Source organism: Rhinatrema bivittatum, chromosome 8 (genome assembly GCF_901001135.1).
Source record: "Rhinatrema bivittatum chromosome 8, aRhiBiv1.1, whole genome shotgun sequence".
NCBI classification, from domain to species: domain Eukaryota; kingdom Metazoa; phylum Chordata; class Amphibia; order Gymnophiona; family Rhinatrematidae; genus Rhinatrema; species Rhinatrema bivittatum.
This window is the reverse complement of record NC_042622.1, coordinates 275,380,654-275,406,182: the sequence shown is the minus strand read 5'-3', so window position 1 is coordinate 275,406,182 and position 25,529 is coordinate 275,380,654. Positions and strand designations below refer to the sequence as shown.

The 25,529-nt window shown below is 44.8% G+C and overlaps 1 protein-coding gene across 1 annotated transcript in view; it reads right to left on the bottom strand.

Moving 5' to 3' along the window:
* Positions 1 to 454: 454 nt before the first annotated feature.
* LINGO3 (leucine rich repeat and Ig domain containing 3) overlaps positions 455 to 25,529 on the bottom strand; it is a 77,285-nt gene continuing 52,210 nt past the window's right edge. The window contains exon 3 of the mRNA XM_029610972.1: positions 455 to 4,696. Coding sequence (XP_029466832.1) covers positions 2,842 to 4,692 — 1,851 coding nt within the window. The 5' untranslated portion in view covers positions 4,693 to 4,696 and the 3' untranslated portion in view covers positions 455 to 2,841. The remainder of the gene's footprint in view (positions 4,697 to 25,529) is intronic.

Below are 25,529 nucleotides of genomic sequence, written 5' to 3'. Positions count from 1 at the left end.
CCTTCCTTTCATCCTGCGCAGCGCTTGCACCCAGGGCTTCTCATCTCAGCCCAGATCGACCGAACAGGCTGATCCAGGCTTGGTGTTGCTCCATCGCATGCATGGAGTTGTCCCATTGATTTGCCTTAGAGAATCAAAACGTCAACTCCATGCGTGCAAAGGGCAAAGCCAGGTGTGGATCAGCCTCTTCGTTCGACCTGGGGTGAGTTGGCAACCCTACTTATTACACAGGTGGTTCTCAACACTGAGCCAGGGGCTCGAGATACCTTCAACCAATATGCACGAGGTATCTTTGCATGGATTTGCCCCAAGATCCAGGTTACGGCATTTTGGCGGTCCTGAAAACCAAATCCCAAGAGGAGCAAAGCTCCAAACCACAATACAGAACAAGAAAAAAAGGTCCGACAGTTTTTGTTTCTGAACCACAGAAAAAGAGGGAAAAGAAAGTGCAAGGCCATTATTTTTTTTAATTATACTGCATATCACATGCTTTTTATACACAAAAAGGCAACCTGCCATGTTAAACCATCAATGCATATAACAGTGAATTGTTATCTTTTCTTTTAACTGAGGAAAAGGAAGCCACAGCGCCATGGAATGAGAAACCTGCTGCCATCTTGTGGCGGGGTCTCGCTTGCTGTCCCACACCCCAGCTCGTGCAGCTCTTTCTAACTTCTGCTGGTTTTTGATTTAGTTTCGCTCCTTTACTCCCTCGGCCTGCAGAATGAAAACATTTTAACCTGGAAGACACGGGCAGCGGCCAGTGATCCTCATCAGAGTTGGAGAATTCCCTTCCTCCTCCAGCTTTGCCCCTTGCCTTTGTGATCAGGTGTGTGAAGGAGGCAGCCTGTGGGTCTGGGAGCAGGTCAAGCTGTCCAGGGCCTACCTCAGCATTTCGCTCTGGGCTCATCAGAGAGCTGTAGGGCCTGGCCTTGGCTTTCAGTACGTGGTGCAAAGTATCGTGCATCGATCTCTATGCCCCTAAGGAGCAGGCTGAGCCAATCTTGGTTTTACCCACATTTAGGGGGGCCTTCGTTGCCTGGGAATTTCAATGTTAGATCAAAAAAGACATCAGCAGAAAATTACTTTTCCATTGATTTTTCTCCTGTGTTTTATAATCAAACTTTTTTTTTTGCTAATATCGTTTGCTATAACATTGAAATTCACAAGTAAAATAAAATAAAAACTGAAGATGAAGGTCCCTACCCAGGGACAGGATTAGAAGTGTGTAAGTTCTTGCATTCTATTATTAGCTTAATAGGGGGGGGGGGGGGGTATTAGATACTTATGGATATCAATTTGGAGGGTACATGCTCAGAACTGAATCCTGTACTCCAAATGCAGGCTGCTGAGGACCTTACATGGCCGGAATCAGCATCTTTCTTTCTTGTTTCCACCTGCCCAGCTTTGGCTGCTTTGCACTCTCATTCTCTATTTACGTTTGAGCAAACCTTTTCCTCTTGCTTAGAAACATGCAGGCTCTGGAGAAGGGACAATGATATTATTCTTGTTATCTAACTATAGCTGGGTATTCCAGTGCCCAGGAACATAGAGGGCATGCAGGGCTGACCCTTAGGTGAGTACAAGACCCAGGATGAAGCTTCCACAGTTGGGTCCCGATATGAGGAGCTGAGTGGCTATAGTGCTGGAGGCAGGTCTACTGTGGCAGCGTAGGGCCCAGGGTGGGCCCCCTGCTGCCTCTCCCCCCAAAGACAGCCCTGAATGCACTCTGAGAAACCAAGTGGCAAAGGGGAGATGTGAAGCTCGCTGCTAACTCATGGTTTGGAAGTTTATCCATTGGTACAGTGCTGGCCTATAATAGCAGACATATTTATGTACCCAACCTTTGCCAGGTATCCAGAGCCTGCTATGCAGAGAGGTGGAGGGCTTGTGTTTAGACAGAAGCTCAGAGGGAATGAGAATCTATTGTAAATTCTGCCTGGCGAGTTGCTTTCTTTTCTCTGCTTATTTATAGACAGGGAATAGGCCATTTTGTAAGAAGTTACATTCTTTCTGGTTTGTTTCATTCTCCTCTGTGATTTCAAGTTTCTTCCTCACTTTTATCTCAGCTCACTACCTTCCATGCCTCCGTTTTGTTATGCCTCTTAAAAACAGCACTACAAGTACATTATAAGTAAGGTTTCTGTCCATTGTAAGAAGAGAAAATGCATCAGATTTAATATACAGTATCTGGCTTGAGAAATGAGTATAACAGACTGTCCATTATAAATGAAACACACAAGTGGAATGAGCTGTATAATCAAACATCCAGGATCTATCAGTGGCATGCACTGTTGTTACAAAAAACATTTTAAAAATCATCTGATCCACATTAAAAAAATAAGATTCTTTGAGTACCAGAAATGAGAAAATGAACTTGGTGCTTTCAAAGGAAAATCTAAGGGTCCAGCTTTTGATCTGGATTTCAGTGCTCTTGAGTTAAGCAAATCGTTCCTGGGTGTTAAAACCAAAACCAAAACTAAATATGGTTTCAAGGAGTTCCTCTCAAGCATCTTCAGAAAGTCATCATGGGAACCCATGATGATGGAAGCCATTCAAGGAAGGGGGCCATGGAGGCCCATGCCACAATTCAGCTTGAGGGAATAGTTCAGCCCTATGGAATGGTGGCCAACACACTTCGTCATGTATCTGAAAGCCCTTGTGGTTTACCTTAATCAAGGCAGAGTTTCAGTGACAGCTAAATCATTCAGTGAGCATTACTGACTTGAGCCTACTTGACAAAACTGCTGTCTGGATATGATTCAAGGAAGCTCCCATGAGTATCTTTGGTCTAGCCTTACCCACTGGTGTCAGAGAAGGAATTCCCTTTCCAGTTCTTTCTCAGATCATCTTCATGTTAAACTTCCTTGCACCCCCTTGCCCAGCAGCTGAGGTTGGCCCATCAACTTTGCGAAAAGAATATTCCACAGAGAAGTTGTTCTTGTGCTGGCCCCTTCCTCTGCTCCAGACAAATAGCAGAAGAAAGCAGAAAAGCACGACTCCCAGGAAGGTGATGCAACCCATTGCGGTTGACACCAAGATAGTCTTAAGGTCAAAGGTAAACTTTAAAAAGACTTGAGTATCGTTGTGTGATGTCTCATTGAACTCACTAAGATACAAAGTCCGATTTGCATAAGTGGACCTATCTGCTGACTGCCCCTTCACAGTCAAAGTGGCAAAATAAGTATCGTTGCCACCAGCATTGCTAGCAATACAAATATAGGTGCCACTGTCTTGGACTTGAGCATATCGGATTTCTAAGGTGCCCCCTGAGAGAACAGTTGCCCTCCCAACACTCTTGCTTGTGATCATTCTATGCTGTGGAGAAACCCAGACAATTACTGGAGTGGGTTCTCCATCTGCTCGGCAGCTGAAAGAGACTGACTGTCCCTCATGTGCTTTTAAATGTTGAAGTTTTCGGTCCCTTATTTTGGGCTTTTGGCAGATAAAGTACTCAAAAAGAACTGAGTCAGGGAAATCTCTCAGAGCATTGCCCTGGATTTCGGTAGGTGAAGCACATGTAGGTGGCTGGCCATCAAAGTTAAGAGTCTTCCTACGTTGCAAGATCCACAGAAGCCGGCAGTCACAGGCCAGTGGATTTTGGTCTATGCGAAGTGTCTCCAGTGTGTTGACAGAATGGAAAGTGCTTTCCTCCAGTGTGGACAGAAAGTTGTTGGAAACATTTAACAGACGGATCTGCCTCAGGCCAAAGAAGGCTTGAGGTTCTACCATCGTTAACATGGCACCAACAATGTGGAGCTCACGAAGTCGGACAAGGTCCCTGAAAGAGCCCCTCTGCACAGTAATGATAGGGTTGTAAGACAGATTTAAGTATCTGAGATACACCAAGTTCCTTAAAGCTGCTATAGGAACTGTTGTGATGTTGGTGTAAGTTATGAAGAGCGAGGTAAGGTTCAAGCCTTGAAAGCTTGTTGGTGAGATGTCTTCAAGAAACAACCAATTATCAATTTCTAGCTCTTTGAGGTTATATAGCTTTTTAAAGTTCTGATCTTCCACAGAAGTTATGCCAAGATAACGAAGCCTAAGGACCTCCAGGTTATGAAGATAAGAAAGGGATTCTGCTGAAATTGTGGTCAAATTGCATCTTTCTATTGTCAGCTGCTCAAGGCCCAGCAGGCCAGAGAAGGCCTTCTGAGAGATATATACCAAATCATTATCTCCCACTTCCAGGCTCTTCAAGTTTTTTAAGTCCTGGAACATGTAGTCCAACAGAATCACAATTTTGTTTTCACTAATATCTAAGAGAGTCAAGTTAGACAGTTTGGAGAAGACGCCAGTGGGGATGAGTTTCAGCTGATTATCTCTCAGGTACAAGGTCTGCAGATTGAACAAGTTGTTAAATGCCCCTGCCTCTATACTTGAAATGATGTTCTCACTAAGGTCAACTTCTTCCAACAAAGGGTAGGGGGACAAATCTCCGGGATTCAGGCAACGGATTCTGTTTTTACTGAGGTCGAGAATTTTTGTCTCAGTGGGAATCCCCTCTGGGATGGAGGTCAGCCGCTTGCGATGGCACACCACGGATTTGATCTGAGGAGCGCACTCACACCGAGCTGGGCAAGCCACTGCTGATTTCATGCTCAGCTGGAGTAAATGGAGACCCAGGATTAGAAGCCAGCATGATGTCATTGTGCAGCACATGGTCTCACGGGTGCACGACCATTCTCCCATGCACCTTCAAATTAAAAAGAAAGAAATAAAGATCATTAATTCCATCTACTCTAAAATAACTAACATAGGTCAATGCATAGAGTATAAATGTTTTGCCGGAGGACCTTCTATGCTTTAAAATAAAAAATTTAAAATGATTGATATTCTAATTAGAAAGCAGGTCACTGTTTTGCTATTTTTTGAATCTAAAAAAAAGCTATTTAATTAGTTTATTTACAGGTCTTCCCACAAATCCAGGCAGCTAACCTATCTAAGCAATACATAGACATTTTAGCAAAGGCATTACTTATTCCTAAGATAGAATTTGCACAAGAGTAGCGAACTTAAACATAAGTCTTTAATTTCTTTTGGAAAAACTTATAATTAGACATATCATAAAGTTCAAGTGGTAGGGCATTCCACCGACATAGACCCATTATTGAGAAAGCCTATTTTCTTGTTGCCTGCAACAAAGTCACCTTCAGTGAGAGTGAAACTAAAAGATGCTGACCCTCAAAACCTAAGCTTGTTTGAAAACATATTTATACAGGACATTTCTTTACTGTGGGCTAATTTCATATGTAAAAAGCCTAAAGGGGACCTCTGCTAAAAGGAATGGTCCAACTCGTTGGGAGGGAAACAGAGTTAGCATTAATATGGCTTGTGGCTCCCCCATGTGGGAGATTGAGATGGTGAGCTCTTAGCTTATATAAACCCTTACCACCATCTTAAACTGTGGATGTTTTGAATTAAGAACATAAGAAATTGCCATGCGGGGTCCATCAAGCCCAGCATCCTGTTTCCAACAGAGGCCAAATCAGGTCACAAGAACCTGGCAAGTATTTATTTATTTATTTTTAACTTTTATATACCAATGTTCCTGTATAGCATACATATCGCACCGGTTTACATAGAAACTGAACTGTCGCCTGGGGGCGAATACAAGGAACATGTAATACAATAAAATAGTAAAATATTAAAATAAGAAACATGAAGCTATACATGATTTCACTTCAAATACACTTTGGGTGTGAACAATAATTGCTGGGAAACTGAAGTAACTGATAAATACCGGGTGAAAAGCGTTCACAATCTAGAGGGCAAGTCTAGCTTACAGGTTCATTAAGAAAAGGACTACGAGACTTCTAACTACGTGTTAAGAAACATCTAGCTTACGGGTTAATATGATATCTAGCTCACAGGTTAGTTGAAATGCTTAGGGAATATCTAGCTTACAGGTTAAGAAAAAGGGCTAAGGGTCAATAAGGGGTAGGTCTGCATGGAGGGAACTGGACATGCTAACCAGTAGTTGGACAAGATGAAATTGGAACCAAAGGGGTGAGGAGAACACTGGAGGGGACCATTGGAGGAACAGGGAGGCCTCAGTCAGTGTACCCAAACATTAAGAAGATCCCATGCTACTGATGCCAGTAATAGCAGACTGACCCTCCCAGGGGCAGCAAAGTCCTTTTAAGCTCTCTTTTTGTTTATTTGCTTAGAGAGAAACCTTGGGACTCAGAGACTAAGACTTGAGTTAAGTGAAGAATATAGGATGCCTTCAGCTATTTCTGCCATGGTATTTGGAAACCTTCCTGCCTCTTGATTTGATTTCCCTATTTTTTTAAAGACATTTCCTTTTGTTTTGCATGAGTACCCCCAGATTCTTCAACATCTTGAGGAAGAGTGTCTCTCATAGAGAGGACTGTAGGACTATTTGTATCCTCATGGAGGAATAGATTCCCATCTGTTCTCAGGAAGAAGGAGTAAACGAAGGGAGCAATGGCACTAACAGGTGCTTCCATGATCATTTCAAGGAGATCTTCAAGGGTGAAGAGGAGCATGAAGGTACCATCCAGGTATGAAACAGGGGAAAGGAAGAGAATAAGGAGTAACTAGAGGAAAGGTGGGCCAAAGGAGACTTGACACTGACATAACTAAATTGGGCGAAATTCCTGTCTACCAGCTATTGGGAGGAACCTTAGGAAACAACCTCAATGTTTGGAATGGAGATGGAACAAAATTACTAATGAAACTGGCCTTATCATCTGACTAAGTTAAGTGGAAGTATGAGGTCACAAATTTATTAAAGATCTAAATTGTAAAAATAACCGTAAATACCCTGTTTCCCCGAAAATAAGACATCCCCCAAAAATAAGACCTAGTAGAGGTTTTGCTGAATTGCTAAATATAAGACCTCCCCCGAAAGTAAGACCTAGCAAAGTTTTTATTTGGGAGCATGCCCGTCGCACAGAACACCAGAGCATGCAGCTGTGATTTTTTTACCCTGCAGGATTCAGTTAGTTGTCATCACAAACCAGCATAACCAGACAACTATTCAGAATATGATAAATGTTCATTTTTTTTGTTCAACAATATATGTGAATTCTTCTTCATGGAAAAATAAGACATCCCCTGAAAATAAGGCCTAGTGCATCTTTGGTAGCAAAAATTAATATAAGACACTGTCTTATTTTCGGGGAAACACGGTATGAAGAGATGTAAAGAACTTTCCCATCAACTTCTATTGTTACTCAGTAAAGTTAATTTGGAAACCACTTCAGCTTCCAGCATGATTATTAGTGCTGTTTACCATTGACGTTAATGCTTAAGTAAGACTTACACAATGCACAGGGCCTACAAGAGTAATCTTCCCTCCATCAAGGAATTCTGCACACTCAGAGTAAATTGACATCAGGAAAGGACTTTAGGGGTAGATATTCAAAAGCCATTTAGACAGATAAGTGATAAGCTATCTGGCTAATGCAGCATATTCAGCCACTTATCCAGTTAAATTATAGTAATTATCCGTCTATAATTTAGTCAGATAAAAAAGGGGTGTTTAGGGGTGTTCCGAGGAGGGATTGAGTTGTCCAGCTTACCTAGGCTAGGTTAGTTGGATATCTTTAGATAGTCGGATAACTTGTTCTTTAAATGAGCTATTAAATAATAAATATGACCTTCTTTAGCATCTAAGACTATGGCGTCATTTACTAAGCTGCAATATTTTATCGCAGAAGGTGCCAAATATTGCAATGGGATGTTCCCACAATATTTTTCCCCCCCCCTCCCCGACAAAATATCACAGTGGTCTTGCTGTGTAATTTTTTTTTTATCGCAGGAGAAACTCACAACAAAAAAATTGCATGGAGAAATGGGGCCTACATGTGCAATGGTAGCCCACTATAGTCAGGGCTGCCTCCAGATTAAAGGGCCCAAAACCAGAAATGCACCCCCCAAAAGACACAAATGTCCCCTGAGGTTATGGTAGACCCCTGCCCACACCCTACAAAAATGGGGTAGAGGCAAAAGCCAGTCAGCAACGTTTTGAAAAATGGTGTCAACTAGGCCTGGTCTTAGGGGTCACTCTGGGCCCCCACTGTACCACTAATGATTTATTTTAAGGAACCGGTAGGTCTTGGAGGGGCCCTAGACTACCAGGGAATTATTTTGAGGCAAGGGGGGGGGGACCTACTTTAGACCATCAGGGACTTTTTGTTTTTGGAAGGGGGGGGGTCTCTGTTGAGGTTTTGGAGGAAACTGTACTACAGTAGTGGGGGGGGGGATCTTTGGTTGGAGCAGGGTTTTTTTATGCTAAGGGGAGGGGTTTGGATGAGGGTGGAGCATTGCCACACTATTTCTAAAACTTCTTAAAACTCAACAGGTTGGGTAAGGGTCCACAAAGACTCCTGGGAGACATTTGTGTATTTTTGGGGTGTGTGTGTGTGTGTGTGGGGGGGGGGGTATTATTTGGTGGCCTGTCTCTTTAACAGGCCTGAGGACATTGGGATGTGCGTTAGCAACCTGATGTCCCTGGAAACCAATTATTTCCCTGAAATGTGATAAAATAACATGGCTGAATTTTTTTCTAATTCAGCTGCATTATTTTATTTGTATTGAATTGCTTATGTATGAGGCATTTTATACATGCAAACGCATACAGAGCAACTAATTTCCATTGGGTGATTAAACAGCATTTAATATGCAGTAAATGCTGTTTCCGCTAGCGCACTAGATGGGTAAACTGTGTGTTGTTTGTGCTTCCTGGAAATTACGGAGAGTGGGTAAGTTCAGATCCTGCTCCCCACAGCGATGGTTTGGGGAATGGGGTGTTGCAGCAGGAGGTAGGGGTGGGTGGAAAGGACCTGTGGGCAGCAATATTTCATTACTGAGAGAACCAGGGAAGAGGCTGGAGGAGGGAGGGGTAGGGAACCCCAGAATAGTTTGAGAAATTTACAAGGGGATTGGGCTTATTTTAAACTTAGTGTCAAGGTTGTAAATTGGGCCGTAGGCCCTTTACCTTTACTTTTTTATTGATGTCAGTGCTACTTACCTGGTTATCTTTTGAAGATATCAAGATAAGTAGTAAGTTATCCAGCCACACGAGGCCGCAGAGGCAAAAACTCATAATAAAAACTTTAAAAAATATATCCACAGCAGGAAGCTTGCAAGGGAGTCAGTTGGATCATTAGATGACAGAGGGATTAAAGGAGCTCTTAGGGAAGATAAAGCCATTGGGGAAAGACTAAATTAATTCTTTGCTTAGTGGTTTATTGAGGAGGAGGAAGGGGAGATACGTGCTCTGGAGATTATTTTCAAGAGTGATGATTCAGATGATCTGACCCAAATCACAGTGAACCCGTAAGATGTAGTAGGCCAGATTGACAAACTGAAGAGTAGCAAATCACCTGGACCGGATGGTATACACCCCAGGGTTCTGAAGGATCTAAAAAATGAAATTTCAGACCTATTACAAGTAATCAGTAACCTATCATTAAAATCATCGATTATACCTGAAGACTGGAGGGTGGTCAGTGTAACCCTCATATAAAAAAGGGGGTTCCAGAGGTGATCTGGGCAACTATAGACTCATGAGCCTGACTTCAGTGCTGGCAAAAACCTTGGAAATTATTATAAAGAATAAAATCACAGAAAGAGATGTTTCTTCAGATGAAAGTTCAGATTTTCCCCGATGTTGCAAAAAAACCCAAAAAACAAAAAAAATGCAGGAAAGAAGGAAACAATTTTTGCTTATGAGGCCCTTGATATTACATCAGGTATCGAGAAGCTAATTACATATTTTATACTCCAACCCAATTGCTGAAATTTAGAACAGATGGAGTGAGTCCTAGTGCAGATAGAGTTAGTCCAGATGCATCTTCCCCTCAGTAAACGGAGATGTTCTATAAATATAAAGTTGCAAGTCCAACTACATTTTCTTAATAGAAAAATATATTACGAAGGAGCTCTCATGAGTAATTGGATCTCTCTCCATATGGAGGACTGTATATTAAAGCCAAATATGTAAGTAAGAATTTGTGTTGAATACACTTGTTAGATATTGCTTTGGTTTAAATTATGGATAATGGTTGTTATAATTCCTGTTCAGTCAAGATTATTTGATTGTTACATGTAATAATTTCAATAAATAAGAAAGTAGACAAAAAAGAAAGCCTAAAGGATCTCTACTAAGAGGACTGGTCCAACTCACTGGAGAGGGAACAGAGTTATTATCGTTAGTATGGGTTGTGGCAGATTGAAATGGTAAGGTCTTATCTTATGTAAACCCCTACCACCGTCTTAAGCTCTCTTGTGGTTTATTTACCAAGGGAAGGACTCTTGCCATGCTATTTGGAAACCTTTATTTTGTGGGAAGGAAGTTTTTTCCCACCCTTTCTGCCTCTTATTTTGGTTTCCCTATTTTCTTAAAGACACCTCCTTTTGTTTTGCCCGAGTACCCCAGGCCCAGGGACTCAGATTCTTCAACATCTTGGAAAAGGGCATCTCTCACGGAGGGCGAGCCAGAGGGCATCTCTCACGGAGGGCGTCTCTCACGGAGGGCGAGCCGGAGGGCGTCTCTCACGGAGGGCGAGCCGGACGATTGCTCTCCTCACGGAGGAACTGATTCCCATCCATTTCCTCGGAGAAGGGCGGAAGAAGAAAACCAGTGCCAGCACTCAGGCGTGTCCACCATCACAGGAGATTTCAAGGGAGGAGCATGAAGGTGCCATCCAGGTACAAAATATGAAAAAAGAGGAGAATAAGGAGTAACACATGGACACATGGAACTTGAAATTAACACAACTAAATTGGGCTAAATTCATGGGAGGAAACCTAAAAAACGACCTTAATGTTTGGACTGGAGACAGAACAAAATTACTAATGAAATTGGCTTTATCATCTGAATAAATGTAATAAAGGTCTAAGTTGTAAGAAGGACTCTGTAAACATGAAGAATTGTAAAGAACTTTACATGAACTGCCATTCTTACTCGGCAAAGTTAAATTGGAAACCACTCCTGCCTCCAGTATGATTGTGAGTGCTGGTTATTATTGACCTAGAAGGGTAATCCTCCCCCCATCAGGGAATTCTAGACCCTCAGAAAACTGACACCAGGAAAGGACTTTAACATAAGAACATGAGAAAATGCCATACTGGGTCAGACCAAGGGTCCATCAAGCCCAGCATCCTGTTTCCAACAGAGGCCAAACCTGGCAATTACGCAAACACTAAGAAGATCCTATCCTACTGATGCAATTAATAGCAGTGGCTATTCCCTAAGTAAAATTGATTAATAGCCATTAATGGACTTCTCCTCCAAGAACTTATCCAAACCTTTTTTGAACCCAGCTACACTAACTGCACTTACCACATCCTCTGGCAACAAATTCCAGAGCTTTATTGTGCGTTGAGTGAAAAAGAATTTTCTCCGATTAGTCTTAAATGTGCTACTTTCTAACTTCATGGAGTGCCCCCTAGTCCTTCTATTATTCGAAAGTGAAAATAACCGAGTCACATCTACTCGTTCAAAACCTCTCATGATCTTAAAGACCTCTATCATATCCCCCCTCAGCCATCTCTTCTCCAAGCTGAACAGCCCTAACCACTTCAGCCTTTCCTCATAGGGGAGCTGTTCCATCCCCTTTATCATTTTGGTTGCCCTTCTCTGTACCTTCTCCATCGCAACTATTACTTTTTTGAGATGCGGCGACCAGAATTGTACACAGTATTCAAGGTGCGGTCTCACCATGGAGCGATATAGAGGCATTATGACATTTTCCGTTTTATTAACCACTCCCTTCCTAATAATTCCTAACATTCGGGTCTATCCAGTACCGAGTGGTAGGAAGAGCTGCGTTAGTGCCTACGGCACCCGTGGTTACCGCACGCACAGTGCAGCTCACCTACCGCTCGATCCTGAACACTAATTTTATGTAAATGTAAACCGCGTCCGTAATGCCTTAGACCCGTGCAACCCATTTTACTGGATAGAGCGCCTATACAGTATCCTGGGTGCGCGGGCCTAAGGCTTCACGGCCACGCTGGTATCTGTCATTTCAAATGTCATTTCAAATGTCATTTGAAATGACAGATACCAGGAAGTCGGGACTGCCAGCCCCCCCTCCCCTCCTCCCGAAGCAGGGCGCGAAAAGCAGCCTTGCTCCGGGAGGAGTGGAGAAGAGATGACAGCGGCGAAGCAAAAAAAAAAGTGAAAAAAACCAAAAGGGGACCCAACCCGACCGACCGACCGACCCGACTTACTTTTGCAGCCGTCCGGCATCGTTGCTCCCCCGCCTCCTCCAGGAAGATGGCTGCCAGCACGGGGGAAAGCGGCCCCTGTGCATTCAATTGGCTGCCGTGACGCCAAACGTCGTGACGTCACGTCTTGAGCAGCCAATTGAATGCACAGGGGCTGCTTTCCCCCGTGCTGGCAGCCATCTTCCTGGAGGAGGCGGAGGAGGTAGATCGTGTTCCTGCTGATGGCTTCAGAAAAGTAAGTTGTCCAAAAGCGACTTACTTTTGGGATCTTGACAGATCCCAAAAGTAAGTCGCTTTTGGAAAAAAAACAAAATTGTCGCTTTTGAAAAAAAAAACCAAAATTGCTTTTGGTTTTTTTTAGCTTCGCCGTTGCTTCGCCGCTGTCAGTGTCTCCCTCTCCTCCCGGAGCAAGGCTGCTTTTCGCGCCCTGTTCCGAGAGGAGGGGGGACACTGACAGCGGCGAAGCAAAAAAAAAGAGAAAAGTCGCTTTTGAAAAAAAAAAAAACCAAAATTGCTTTTGGTTTTTTTTTTGCTTTGCTTTGCCGTTGCAGTCTCCGTGGCAGCCCCAGTCCGGACATCGGAGGGGGGCTGCAACATTTTTTTCGCTTTTTTTTTTTTTTTTGGCTTCGGGAGCAGGGGAGAGGACTGGGGCTGCCACGGAGACCGGCACCCATGATCGCGGCTGGGGCAGGTGAGCGGGGGCTGGGGGAAAGCTTGCCATCTACCCTTACCCCTGCCTCTACCGCCTGGGTCAGGGTAGGTGGTAAGTTTGCAGGTTAAACGCGCGACAAAACGGCGCGGAAAGATAGCGATAGTCGGGGAGCGGGTTACGGGATGCTAGGGAATAGCTAATTCGCTCGTTTGCATGCAATATCGAGCTAATTCGCTCGTTTGCATGCAATATACATGCCGCGGGCGGAAGGGGTTGCCCGGGGAATTTAGGACGCGGTAGGAGTAGGTTAAAGGGGATTCGGGATCGCAGGAAGGGCTAACGCGGCCGAAAACGGAGTAAAAAGCGGCTTAGGAGCAGGGTAAACGCGGCCGCACTTTACAGGATAGGCCTGATTCTGTTTGCTTTTTTGACTGCGTTTGAGGTGTGGTTCCTGGGTCCCTAATGGGGACTTCTAGCTCAGGGGTTATACATAAAACAAAGAAAATGGTGAAAACCATTGATATTTTTGCAAACGGGCAACGGAGCTTGTTGACCAACTCAATCTGCCTTCTCCCTACCTCCTCCGTGCATGCTTATTTAGTGTGGCTATCCTAAAAACCCCACTGACTAGGTGGTACTGCAGGACAAGGTTACAACCCGCTGAGCTGGTGTAGAGTACATGTGCATTTGCACACACCGTGTGTGAGGAATGGATGGGAGTGGTGAAGATGAAGCGCGCGCATTTGAAACTCAAATGTATGCGCACTGTTTTACTCTTCTCTCCCCCTCCCTACCGCACTCCCAATCTACACGTGCCCTGGAGTTTGCCTCTCTTTAACCCGGTGAAAATGTAATGCTGTGGTAAGCAATATTTTAGTTTTAGCTGGATTGAGGGAGGACAGTTTTCAGACAGGCCAGTTTAACCCGGCCAATGGCTCTGGCAATAGCCTTCCGCATAAATAATAATACCAGAATAACAATACTTATTTTTATCCTACTAGACACACGCAGGGCTGCATGGGGGTATTAAATATTCAAGGATGATAACCCCTGCCCCAAAGAACTTACAGTCTACGAGTGTATCTGAGACCGCACTAATGCAAACTCATCCCAGGAAGGAATACGGAAGAGATGCTGCTTCCTTCTCCTTTCAGGCGCAGGAAATGGATGGATTCCAGCTAAGGGGGGCAGTTTTTAATACCCCACGTTGTTTGCAATACCCACTCCGGGCACTTTATCCCACACACACTACAGCTAATTTTGGAAGGGAAATTACTCGCCTTGTTTAGCTTTGGAAATCATCTAATATGAACAAAGCAGGCTAAATATGCCAGAGACAACGCTGCATCCACTACCTGTGCCTGTGGCTGAGAGCCGGCAAAATAGTGCATGGACATTTTACAACGGAAGTGTTCCTGTCCTGCCTTCCTCCCCTCTCCCAGCGGCAGCACAAGGTTTTTACTCCACTGTATAAACGTTGGCCTGTACTTTTAGCCCGGCAGGACAGAGCGTAGCAGGGTTGCGGGGCCCCGGTGGAATGAACTGCAGCAGAGCTCTGGAAAGCTGAAACTATTGTGTTGGGGATGGGGCTCCCATGGAGTTTACCGTTCTCCTTTCCACCTAGGGAAAGCCTTGTAGCCCAGACAGAGGAGGGAAATTTTAAGCCAGCCAAGTAAATAACAATTTCCCTGGGTAAAACGGCTAAGCCAAACCCTGCTCTCCTCTGCCTGCCTCCTTTTGGCCTGGCCTCTGATCCTTACCCTCCTACCCCCAAAGATGTCAGGGCTCCCTCTGGGCTTTGACGATGCTGTTTCCAGCAGAAAGTGCACGCTGGGGACTCAGCCCGCTTATCCCATGCTCAGCAGCACCGCAGAGCTCCAGCCGGCTCCAGGCTTCCAGACGGGAGGAGAGGGCGGGTGAGCAAGTGGCCGCAGCCTGACTCGGTCCCTGGCACTCGCTACCTTCTAGTACCAGCATCACCAATGCCTGAGGGAGTCCTGAGGTTTGGCTACGTATCGCAGGCAGGGAGGACATTACTGGAAGTGGAGAGGGGGTGGAGTGGGTGGCAAGGACGGGTACAGGATCAGAAGGGAGCCATCTGCCACCTATCACATTCAAAACTGTTTGCACTTCCTGTACGTGCAACTGTCCGCGTTTTAAATGTGTGTGCACAGCAGACAAGTCCCATGCATAAGTTACCTGCACGAGCACAAATGAAAAAGGGGACAGATGGACAAATGCTCAGTATGAGGGTGTTCCAGATTGTGCAAGACTTCCTGGAAGGACCACCTTAAATACAGAGTTTCCCACTGCAATCTATTTTCAAACTATTGGGAAATCTCTTTGACGTCTTCTTCAAGTTATTTTAAACTGGCTCCAGAGGCCCAGTCCTCACCGAAACAAATCTTCTCCCTTGCCTGTGTCTTCCTTCTCAGGCACTGGATGTCACCACATGTTCATCTCAGCCAAGATAAAAGTGCACGGAGCAGGCAAGGAAAGCTGAGAAGAACACAGCAAACCTTGTCAAATTCCCCCTCCCTGCGTCCTAGGGAAGGCGGACGTGCCCTCCTGTGAAGAAGACTGTTATATTTAATATTATTCATAAATTCAGACTTTTCTAATCAATATTTCTACTATTTCTATGAGTAGTAACTTCCGTGTCTCTCCCCCCCCCCCCCCCCCCCCAATTATTTAAAGGTCAACATTTCTGAATGAATCCAACAGCGCTGGAGAAACTGGCAGAAACTGATTAATAACAGCCTTTTACAGGTCAAGACTCTCTATTGTAGAGATGGACTCATTTCTAATAGGCCCTTACAGGCCAAGACTCTCTATTGTAGAGATGGACTCATTTCTAATAGTCCCTTACAGGCCAGGACTCTCTATTGTAGAGATGGACTCATTTCTAATAGTCCCTTACAGGCCAAGACTCTCTATTGTAGAGATGGAATCATTTCTAATAGTCCCTTACAGGCCAAGACTCTCTATTGTAGAGATGGACTCATTTCTAATAGTCCCTTACAGGCCAGGACTCTCTATTGTAGAGATGGACTCATTTCTAATAGTCCCTTACAGGCCAGGACTCTCTATTGTAGAGATGGACTCATTTCTAATAGTCCCTTACAGGCCAAGACTCTCTATTGTAGAGATGGACTCATTTCTAATAGTCCCTTACAGGCCAAGACTCTCTATTGTAGAGATGGACTCATTTCTAATAGGCCCTTACAGGCCAAGACTCTCTATTGTAGAGATGGAATCATTTCTAATAGTCCCTTACAGGCCAGGACTCTCTATTGTAGAGATGGACTCATTTCTAATGGGCCCTTACAGGCCAAGACTCTCTATTGTAGAGATGGAATCATTTCTAATAGTCCCTTACAGGCCAGGACTCTCTATTGTAGAGATGGACTCATTTCTAATAGTCCCTTACAGGCCAAGACTCTCTATTGTAGAGATGGACTCATTTCTAATAGTCCCTTACAGGCCAGGACTCTCTATTGTACAGATGGACTCATTTCTAATAGTCCCTTACAGGCCAAGACTCTCTATTGTAGAGATGGAATCATTTCTAATAGTCCCTTACAGGCCAGGACTCTCTATTGTAGAGATGGACTCATTTCTAATAGTCCCTTACAGGCCAAGACTCTCTATTGTAGAGATGGACTCATTTCTAATAGGCCCTTACAGGCCAAGACTCTCTATTGTAGAGATGGAATCATTTCTAATAGTCCCTTACAGGCCAGGACTCTCTATTGTAGAGATGGACTCATTTCTAATGGGCCCTTACAGGCCAAGACTCTCTATTGTAGAGATGGACTCATTTCTAATAGTCCCTTACAGGCCAAGACTCTCTATTGTACAGATGGACTCATTTCTAAGAGTCCCTTACAGGCCAAGACTCTCTATTGTAGAGATGGAATCATTTCTAATAGTCCCTTACAGGCCAGGACTCTCTATTGTAGAGATGGACTCATTTCTAATAGGCCCTTACAGGCCAAGACTCTCTATTGTAGAGATGGACTCATTTCTAATAGTCCATTACAGGCCAAGACTCTCTATTGTAGAGATGGAATCATTTCTAATAGTCCCTTACAGGCCAGGACTCTCTATTGTAGAGATGGACTCATTTCTATTAGTCCCTTACAGGCCATGACTCTCTATTGTAGAGATGGACTCATTTCTAATAGTCCCTTACAGGCCAGGACTCTCTATTGTAGAGATGGACTCATTTCTAATAGTCCCTTACAGGCTAAGACTCTCTATTGTAGAGATGGAATAATTTCTTTATTTATTTGCTTGCTTTTATATACCGACGTTTGTCAGGAACATACATAAGAGACAGTTAAAAGATACTTCCCCCCTCTCTCTCTCTCACACACACACATATACTTTCACATACACTCTCATACACACACACACATATACTTTCACATACACGCTCAAACACACATACACTCTCTCACACACACACTCACTCATTTATGTTCTCAAACACACTGCCCCTCTCTCTCTCACGCATTCACTCTCTCTCCTCTCTCATGCATGCACACATTGTGCACTCCCTCTCTCTCTCTCTTTACATCCTCTCAGGCTTTCATTCAGGGCCTCCCTTTCAGCCCCGCCGGTGTCTTCTTGGGCTGCCATGGGATGACTCTACCAAGTCTCTTCTTGGGCCGCCTCGGGTTGGGATCCATGGCACCCGGGCCTCCTCTTTTTGCCACCCAATAGCGCTAGATACGCAGAGCACCAAGGAAAAGACTTTGGTCATAGGCCCCATGTACCCAGAGCTAATGATGCCCCTGGTTCAAATCCTATTCAAGTCTGCATTCTGCCTGTCGATTCTTGTGGCCATAGTACATCAACATGCTGAGCCTGCATTTACCCGCAGATCTGACCTCTTTCAGAGTGTCTAGCTATAGCTTTGCTGAAAAACCTCTCCCCCAGCAACCCAAACAAGATCATATGGTCCCAGTTCTGCCCGAACGACATGAATGGAGTTACTATTATGATTTCCCTGAGTAAAGTGGGACTACATTTACATGCATGCAGTAGGGTAAAACCACGAGCTATTAGTCTGTTCAGGTTCTCCAGGGTGAGGTGGCCACCTTATTTATATATAGGGCGCCCAACTGGCTCCAGATTTTCAGGACAGGCTGATCCAGTCCTTGTTTTGTTCCACTGCATGCAGGGACTTGTAGTTCTGACTTCCCTATTGCAGTTCCTTAGAAGAGCAAGACTACAAGTCCCTGCATGCAACAGGGTAAAACCAGGACTGGATCAACCTGTCCTGAAAATCTGGAGCCAGTTGGCAACCGTATCTATATAACCCAATAGAGACTGGCCTAATTTAGATAATGACAACATTGTGATCAATCATTTCTTCTTCCAGACAGGCTACAGCACACCACTCGTCACCTTGTACTGCCTGAAATAGTTTCCATTAATCACCATTTATTAAAACTTGCAGTATGTACTGTACAGCTAGACTTTGAGAGAAAAACTAATGGAATCCTCAATCTCTATTCTCTTTACCTTGTACACATTCTCTCATGTGGAACTGTGCCAAAGGCCTTGGTAAAGTCCAAATAAATCATATCTGCCTCATTTCCCCTAAGGTTATAATTGTCTTGTTTTAAAAAAAGAATCTGATAAGGTTGAATTAACCTACTACTCCTGAACTCATCTAGATCTGGTGCCTTATTAACTTTTATATAATTCAGTCTCCCCACCCCATCTTAAGGTAAAGATACACTGGTAACATTTCAATAAGATGCTTCTTTTGAAAATTGACTAAAGATACACGAGAGAGCAAGGTGCCTGCATACTTTGCACCAGTTTGTATAGCTGGGGTTCTGCAGGAGAAACAATGCACGTGCAGCTGAAAATTCAATTCTATGCACATACTTTTCTCCAAAACATGTTTCCGGGAATGCCTGCTTTTACAGAGGCTAAATACTATGTTTGACTGCTCTGCCTGGGACAACTTTTCTACCCAGAGATCTAATACCTTACTCCCTGGTTAGGTGCCTTGATCTCTTTAAACGCTATCCTCATATTCTAATGAACAGGTGTCAGAATGTTTGTTTGTTTTATATTCTGCTTTTCTGGCAATTCAAAGCGGATTACATGCAGGTACTCTAGAGACTGCCATAGCCAAGGTGAAGTAATATAAAAATACATCAAAAACCCCTGAGCTCTCCTGTGAATGGCAAATGTTCTGCAAGAACCAGCATCCAGCACTCAACAAGTTGGGAAAAGGGCTGTACTGTTTAGCCTGCCCAGAAAACAGCACTATATAGCCAGCAGAGGAGGAAGCCAAAGGAATGCTGGGGAACCAATTAAGGTAGAAAAGGTGCAATTTGGCTGGCTCTGTCTGTGTGTGAGGGGCAAGGTCGGCCAGGAGTTGGAGCCAGGAAGAAAGGAGTGCATCTGGCAGCCTTGCAATCAGTTCTTCTCCTGAAGAGCTAATTATCAAGCGGGAGAGACAGAGGTCTGCGGTCTGAGGAAACAGAGAGACAGACAGCTGTTCTTGTTTCAAAGCCGAGCTACACATAAAATCCCAGCAAGGGACAGAGTTGCCAGGAGCTGAGAGACCGAGATACTTCCTTTCCAGAGATATCCAGGCCCAGGAGCTCATGGATGGATCATCCTCCTAAGAGACTGAGTTAAGTAAGCTAAATTTTGTACAGAGATTATTTTAGCAGAGGAGTGAGAAGGTTTATTTTCTTGCCTTTTGTCCCCATATTCAGTATCTCATTTTAATTACTTCAGTTTTTCAGCCAAAGTCAAGCATAAGCCCTTTCTGGTAAACAACAATTGGTGGACCATGGTCTTTCTATAAGAGACTTGAAACTAGTCCAGCTTTCCGTTTAGTATCAAATAAACCATTTGGGAAAGTTCCCCAGTAGAGAGAGACCTTTCACACACTGCACTGCTCTTCTATTTGGCTTGACATCTGGCCAGCTCCACCATCAAGAGGGACTTTTTCATTTTCTTTTTTTTTTTTCCCACACAATTTTGTGTTTGGGACAGGATGTACTCTTTACAAACTGGTGACATTGGGGTGGATCTGTTTCCCCACACACACTTTTTGAGGACTCAGGGGAAAAGACAATTTTTGAAAGCTGTGTACTTCACTGCCTTTCTGTCCCACCTTTATCTATTAGCGCTCCCTATTTTTTTTTTTTTTTTAATATCCATATGAGTTTGTTGGTTGCCCTGGCTAATAGGCTATACCCAGTTATATTTTTGCATTACTTGATATAAAATTATTAAAACTGCAAGTTTATATTATGCTTTACTACTGTACTTTTCCCATTTAATGTACTGGTTGGATTTACTGTCTACTTACACAATACTAGTAAAAAGGTTAATTACTGTTTAACTCTGGTGTGATGATTTTATCTGGTCTGTGGTGCCACAAGTGAGAGGTTGTTTAGGAAGGACACAGAATTGTATCGAGGTGTCCAGGACCCGGTCTCATCCCCCACTAAGACTATAAACTTGAAGATAAATCATATTAGTAAATATAATTTTTCATGCTGTGCTCCCCACCCCAAGCACAGGGGTAATTCATAGTCTGCACCAAGGAGGGGCCACAGAGTGGAGGCACCGCTGGGATTCAAACATTTTCTCTTTCTTTGCTTGTACCACATCCAGACCGGATAAGTAATACCCACCCACCTTTTGTGAACTACCATTACCATGGCCTTTCAAATTCTAGAAACCTGATGCAAGAGGGAGGAGGCTGATAGAAGTAGGGCCTTTTTAGTGCAGAATATCCCTTTGGGCACAGCATTACAGGAAATCACCAACATTATAGAAACAGCAACAGGTTGGCAGAGTATAAAAGTGATAGGCCGAACCTGTGACTCTGCACAGGAGAAATTAATGGCCTTTCGTGTGTGCCATCACATTAACTCAGTCCATACCCTTCCCCATGGTCATTTTCCAAGGCGTGGTCCCAAAATGGCCACAGGGCTAAAGTCTGCAGAAACCCAGAAGATTTACGGTTGGCAGTACAGAGATTAACCCGTTCCTCGTCTCCTCGGGGAAACTCAAGAGGGGTCCGGTAATGGAGTATCTGAGGCTCTGTGATGCTATCAGCTCCAGCATACATTCAGGGGCTTCTCACCTACCCAAAGGACTGGTTGGGCTCAAGCTTATTGTGACTGTGAAGATGAAGGGTCAATCTGTGAAAGCACTGTTGGACAGTGGGTCACAAATTATTATTGAATTATTGAAGCTCATCTGAGATACTTACCTATACATCCATAGAGTGCTTGACCATGTAGGGACTGAGTGAGTCAAGCTACCCCTTTTGAAGGTATGTAGTAGTGGATATAGGTTTCCCAGAAAATGTGATGGGGGTCCAAGAAACCGTTAAGGTCTTGGCACTGGTGTGTCCCAAGGCTAAAGGGTGAGATAATACTCCCTTCATCATTGGAACCAACACCAGTTTGTTCCAGCAGATGGCTAAGAGATGTCAAGAGCTGGCAGGGCCCGACTATGCCAATGTGTTAACCATCCACCCACTGTGCCTAGCAGCCTACTACCAGGGAACACCGTCAAACCCGTTAATGATTGAAGAGTATTTGGGTCCAGTTTGGAGTGCTTTCTCCCAGCCAGTTGTTACCTCCTGGGGCTACGCTGTCTGTTATCTGACACCTGGAGCTCCTCCCAGAGGCAAAGATGCAAATTGTAATGGTGGATGCCTCCCCAAATTCTTGGCTGCCTGGAAGACTGCTAATTCAACAAGGAGTTATACCCACCCAAAGTCTGAAGGATGACCAGCTGCAGGTCTGGGTGTGAAATGAATCAAAAAAATATATCACCTTGGACAAGGGATCTGAGATAGCCTGAGCTTACACTGTGGACACCATGGAAGTAGGAGGTTCCCCGCAGAGGGGCCCCACCCCACTATTTGACTCCTTGCTCTTTAACTTCTAGAACTCCCCGATCTCCCCCGAGTGGAAAGAATGATTAATTCAGCAACTGTCTAAGCATGGCAATGTGTTTTCCACCCATGAGTGGGTTGTGGGGTTGGCCAAAATATTAGAGCTCCCTATATTCTTGCACGACACCTGTCCTTTCCATGAAAGGTCAAGGCGACCAGCCCCAGACGACATTGAGGACGTCCAAAATCATCTATAGGATGGAATAATACAGGAATCAAGAAGCCCCTATGTCTCTCCCATAGTGCTAGCTAGGAAGAAGTATGGGGAAGTTCAGGTGTGCATAGACTATTGGACATTGAACAAGAGAACTATTCCAGACCAGAACATCCTGCCAAGGATAGATGATATATATTAGATTGTCTGACAGGAAGCAAATGTTTCTCTAAGTTAGATCTAAGAAGTGGGTATTACCAGATCCCCATGAAAGAAAGTGATAAGGAAATTGCCGCCTTCATCTGTCTCCTGAGTTTCTACCAGTTTGAGCAAATGCCTCAAGGAGTTTCAGGAGCCTCAAGTATGTTCCAGTGACTTATGGAAAAAACAGTGGGAGACATGAATCTCCTGGAAGTACTGGTAGACCTAGATGACCTCATTGTCTTTGGAAAGACCTTAGAAGAGCATGAGACTAGGCTGATGAACACCCTGGATCGACTGGAAGCTCAGGGGCTCAAGTGTCAGTTCTGCCAGCCTCAGGTGAAATATGCGCGGCACTTTGTGTCAGAGAAGGGCATCGCTACTGACCCTGATAAGACTGCAGCAGTGGCTACGTGGTCGAGGCCTACCAATTTGAAGGCCCTGAGATCAGGGGCAGCTCAAGGCAATCTGCTGCCTGTGGCGAGGGTTGAGATGGTGCCCCCTCTGCAGGGGGGTGAAGGGAAAGGGTTAGGAGGGGACAGAGCTTGGTTGGAATGGCCTCCCCCTACCCAACCAAAAAGATGTTCCACTATCCCTGCTCTAATGACCTAGGCCTACCCTGTGTGGCTTCCTACAAGGGGGAGAGATACCATTAATGGCTTTCCTTCAGGACAAGACCATCAAAGTCTGTGGGGCCGATGCAATAAGGCGCACGTACAGAGCACCAGTTTTCCTAACGCGCATGCAGACGTGTCTCCTGGCGCCCGAGGCAATATGTAAGTGAGGGGCTGCGTGAAAAAAAGGGGAGAATGGTGCGGTCCCCATGGGAGTATGAGAGGTACCAGATGGGCCCATGGATAGTTAAGAAGTCTTCTTCCAAAGTTATGGCTGTGCTGCTGAGTGCTAGACAACAACAACAATACAACAACAAGCTACAAATGTATTTTAGAAAGGCCTGCACGAAGGTCGGGGGGGGGGGGGGGTAGTCAACACTCGGTTGCTGTCACTGATTCCAATTAATTTCCAGTGGTTTTGATAAGCGATCAGGATGCACACAAACATTCGTATAATTGAATGGCATAAATAATGCACAAGAAGTGAACATTTTATTTCAGAGGAAAGGAATTTCTGGAGCAAGCGATCATAGTATGAGGCAGAGGAGCAGGGAGGAAGTAGGCTCAGGGGCATTTCTTCACATGGGGAATGCACGGAACAGCTTCCTTGTGTCAGCGGTGGGGTCAGGAACGATATCAGGATTCAAGAATGAGATAAACACAAGGGAAAGGGAGGGGAAAGCCGGAACTGAAGCAGATTGTGATAAATTGCAGGAAGACCTTGTGAGACTGGAAAATTGGGCATCCAAATGGCAGATGAAATTTAATGTGGATAAGTGCAAGGTGATGCATATAGGGAAAAATAACCCATGCTATAGTTACACAATGTTAGGTTCCATATTAGGTGCTACAACCCAAGAAAGAGATCTAGGTGTCATAGTGGATAACACATTGAAATCGTCGGTGCAGTGTGCTGCGGCAGTCAAAAAAGCAAACAGAATGTTGGGAATTATTAGAAAAGGAATGATGAATAAAACGGAAAATGTCATAATGCCTCTGTATCGCTCCATGGTGAGACCGCACCTTGAATACCGTGTACAATTCTGGTCGCCGCATCTCAAAAAAGATATAATTGCGATGGAGAAGGTACAGAGAAGGGCTACCAAAATGATAAGGGGAATGGAACAACTCCGCTATGAGGAAAGACTAAAGAGGTTAGGACTTTTCAGCTTGGAGAAGAGACGACTGAGGGGGGATATGATAGAGGTGTTTAAAATCATGAGAGGTCTAGAATGGGTAGATGTGAATCGGTTATTTACTCTTTCGGATAGTAGAAAGACTAGGGGGCACTCCATGAAGTTAGCATGGGGCACATTTAAAACTAATCGTGGAAAGTTCTTTTTTACTCAACGCACAATTAAACTCTGGAATTTGTTGCCAGAGGATGTGGTTAGTGCAGTTAGTATAGCTGTGTTTAAAAAAGGATTGGATAAGTTCTTGGAGGAGAAGTCCATTACCTGCTATTAAGTTCACTTAGAGAATAGCCACTGCCATTAGCAATGGTTACATGGAATAGACTTAGTGTTTGGGTACTTGCCAGGTTCTTATGGCCTGGATTGGCCACTGTTGGAAACAGGATGCTGGGCTTGATGGACCCTTGGTCTGACCCAGTATGGCATGTTCTTATGTTCTTATGTTCTTAGGATCTGCAGCCCTAATAGTAGGAAGGGAAGGAAAACGGGCAGAGGCTTGGATGGGACCGACCCGTTTTGCTTGTGGGTCGGATTCCTGTGTTTCACTGAAAGCTTCACTTTAGCGTCATAGGTCAGCAGAAAAGGGAAGAGTCAGGCCTGCAGGGAGCGAGCAAAGGCTTTTCTCTCTCGGACAGTCCTGCTTAAAGATTTTGCTCCAGTGTTTGGTCAGTTTCCAAGCAAACAAGACTAACATCTTGCATTTCTCTGGAGCTTCTTGTAGGCATCCAGATCCTATCAATAATGAATCAAGCCTCATTTTGCTTAAACACTGCTGCCCAGGCCTGGTTCCTGCCCTGCCCTGGTCGCTTGCTAAGTAAGTAGAGTTGCCAGGGATTGTGTTACCGTGCCTTGCAGACAGGACTGGAAATTACCTGGGGGCATGCAAGGGCCAGGCCCTCTGCCTTCTCTCTGGGCTCTGGCTGCCCTGTTTGAAGGGGGGATCCCTGGGGAAGCCTGGTCCAGCATCAGGACCAGCAGTGGAGGATCAAGCCTTGGCTGAGGCGCCGACGTGTGAGGCAGTCCTGCGTAGTGAGAAGAGCGCGTGAAGCCCGGAAGGTGCTCTTTGTGACGCTGGTTTCACCAGGAAGACACCTTGCACTGATACCTGCTCGCTGGCGGCTCCTGCCAGAACATAACACGCGTGGCTCCTGCTTGGTTATTCCATTTGTCTAAGCAGTTATTCACTGAGAAAAATCTTGCAGTGAGTTTAGTCTTTGGGAAATGAGCCAGGCAGACAGAACTGGAGACAGAGATCCTTCATTTGTCCGCAGGACAGGCAGGGCCCGGGGATGAACGGCACAGGATGAGCCACCCTTAGAGAGGAGAAGGTAATGCCAACCCCGCGTCTGCGCAGCGCTTGGCGCGTCGGCTGAGGGATGCCCACGAGGGGCTCAACCACGCCAAACTGTGAGCACCCGGCGTGAGACCAACTCCTTTCCCAGAGCTTCCTGACAGTAATGACGTTTGGTCATTTCCGACCTTAGCTGGATTTGAATTAGTGACCTGGAGGTAAAAGGGTTTGTAAGTCAGTGACAGTCCCTGGAGACGCGGA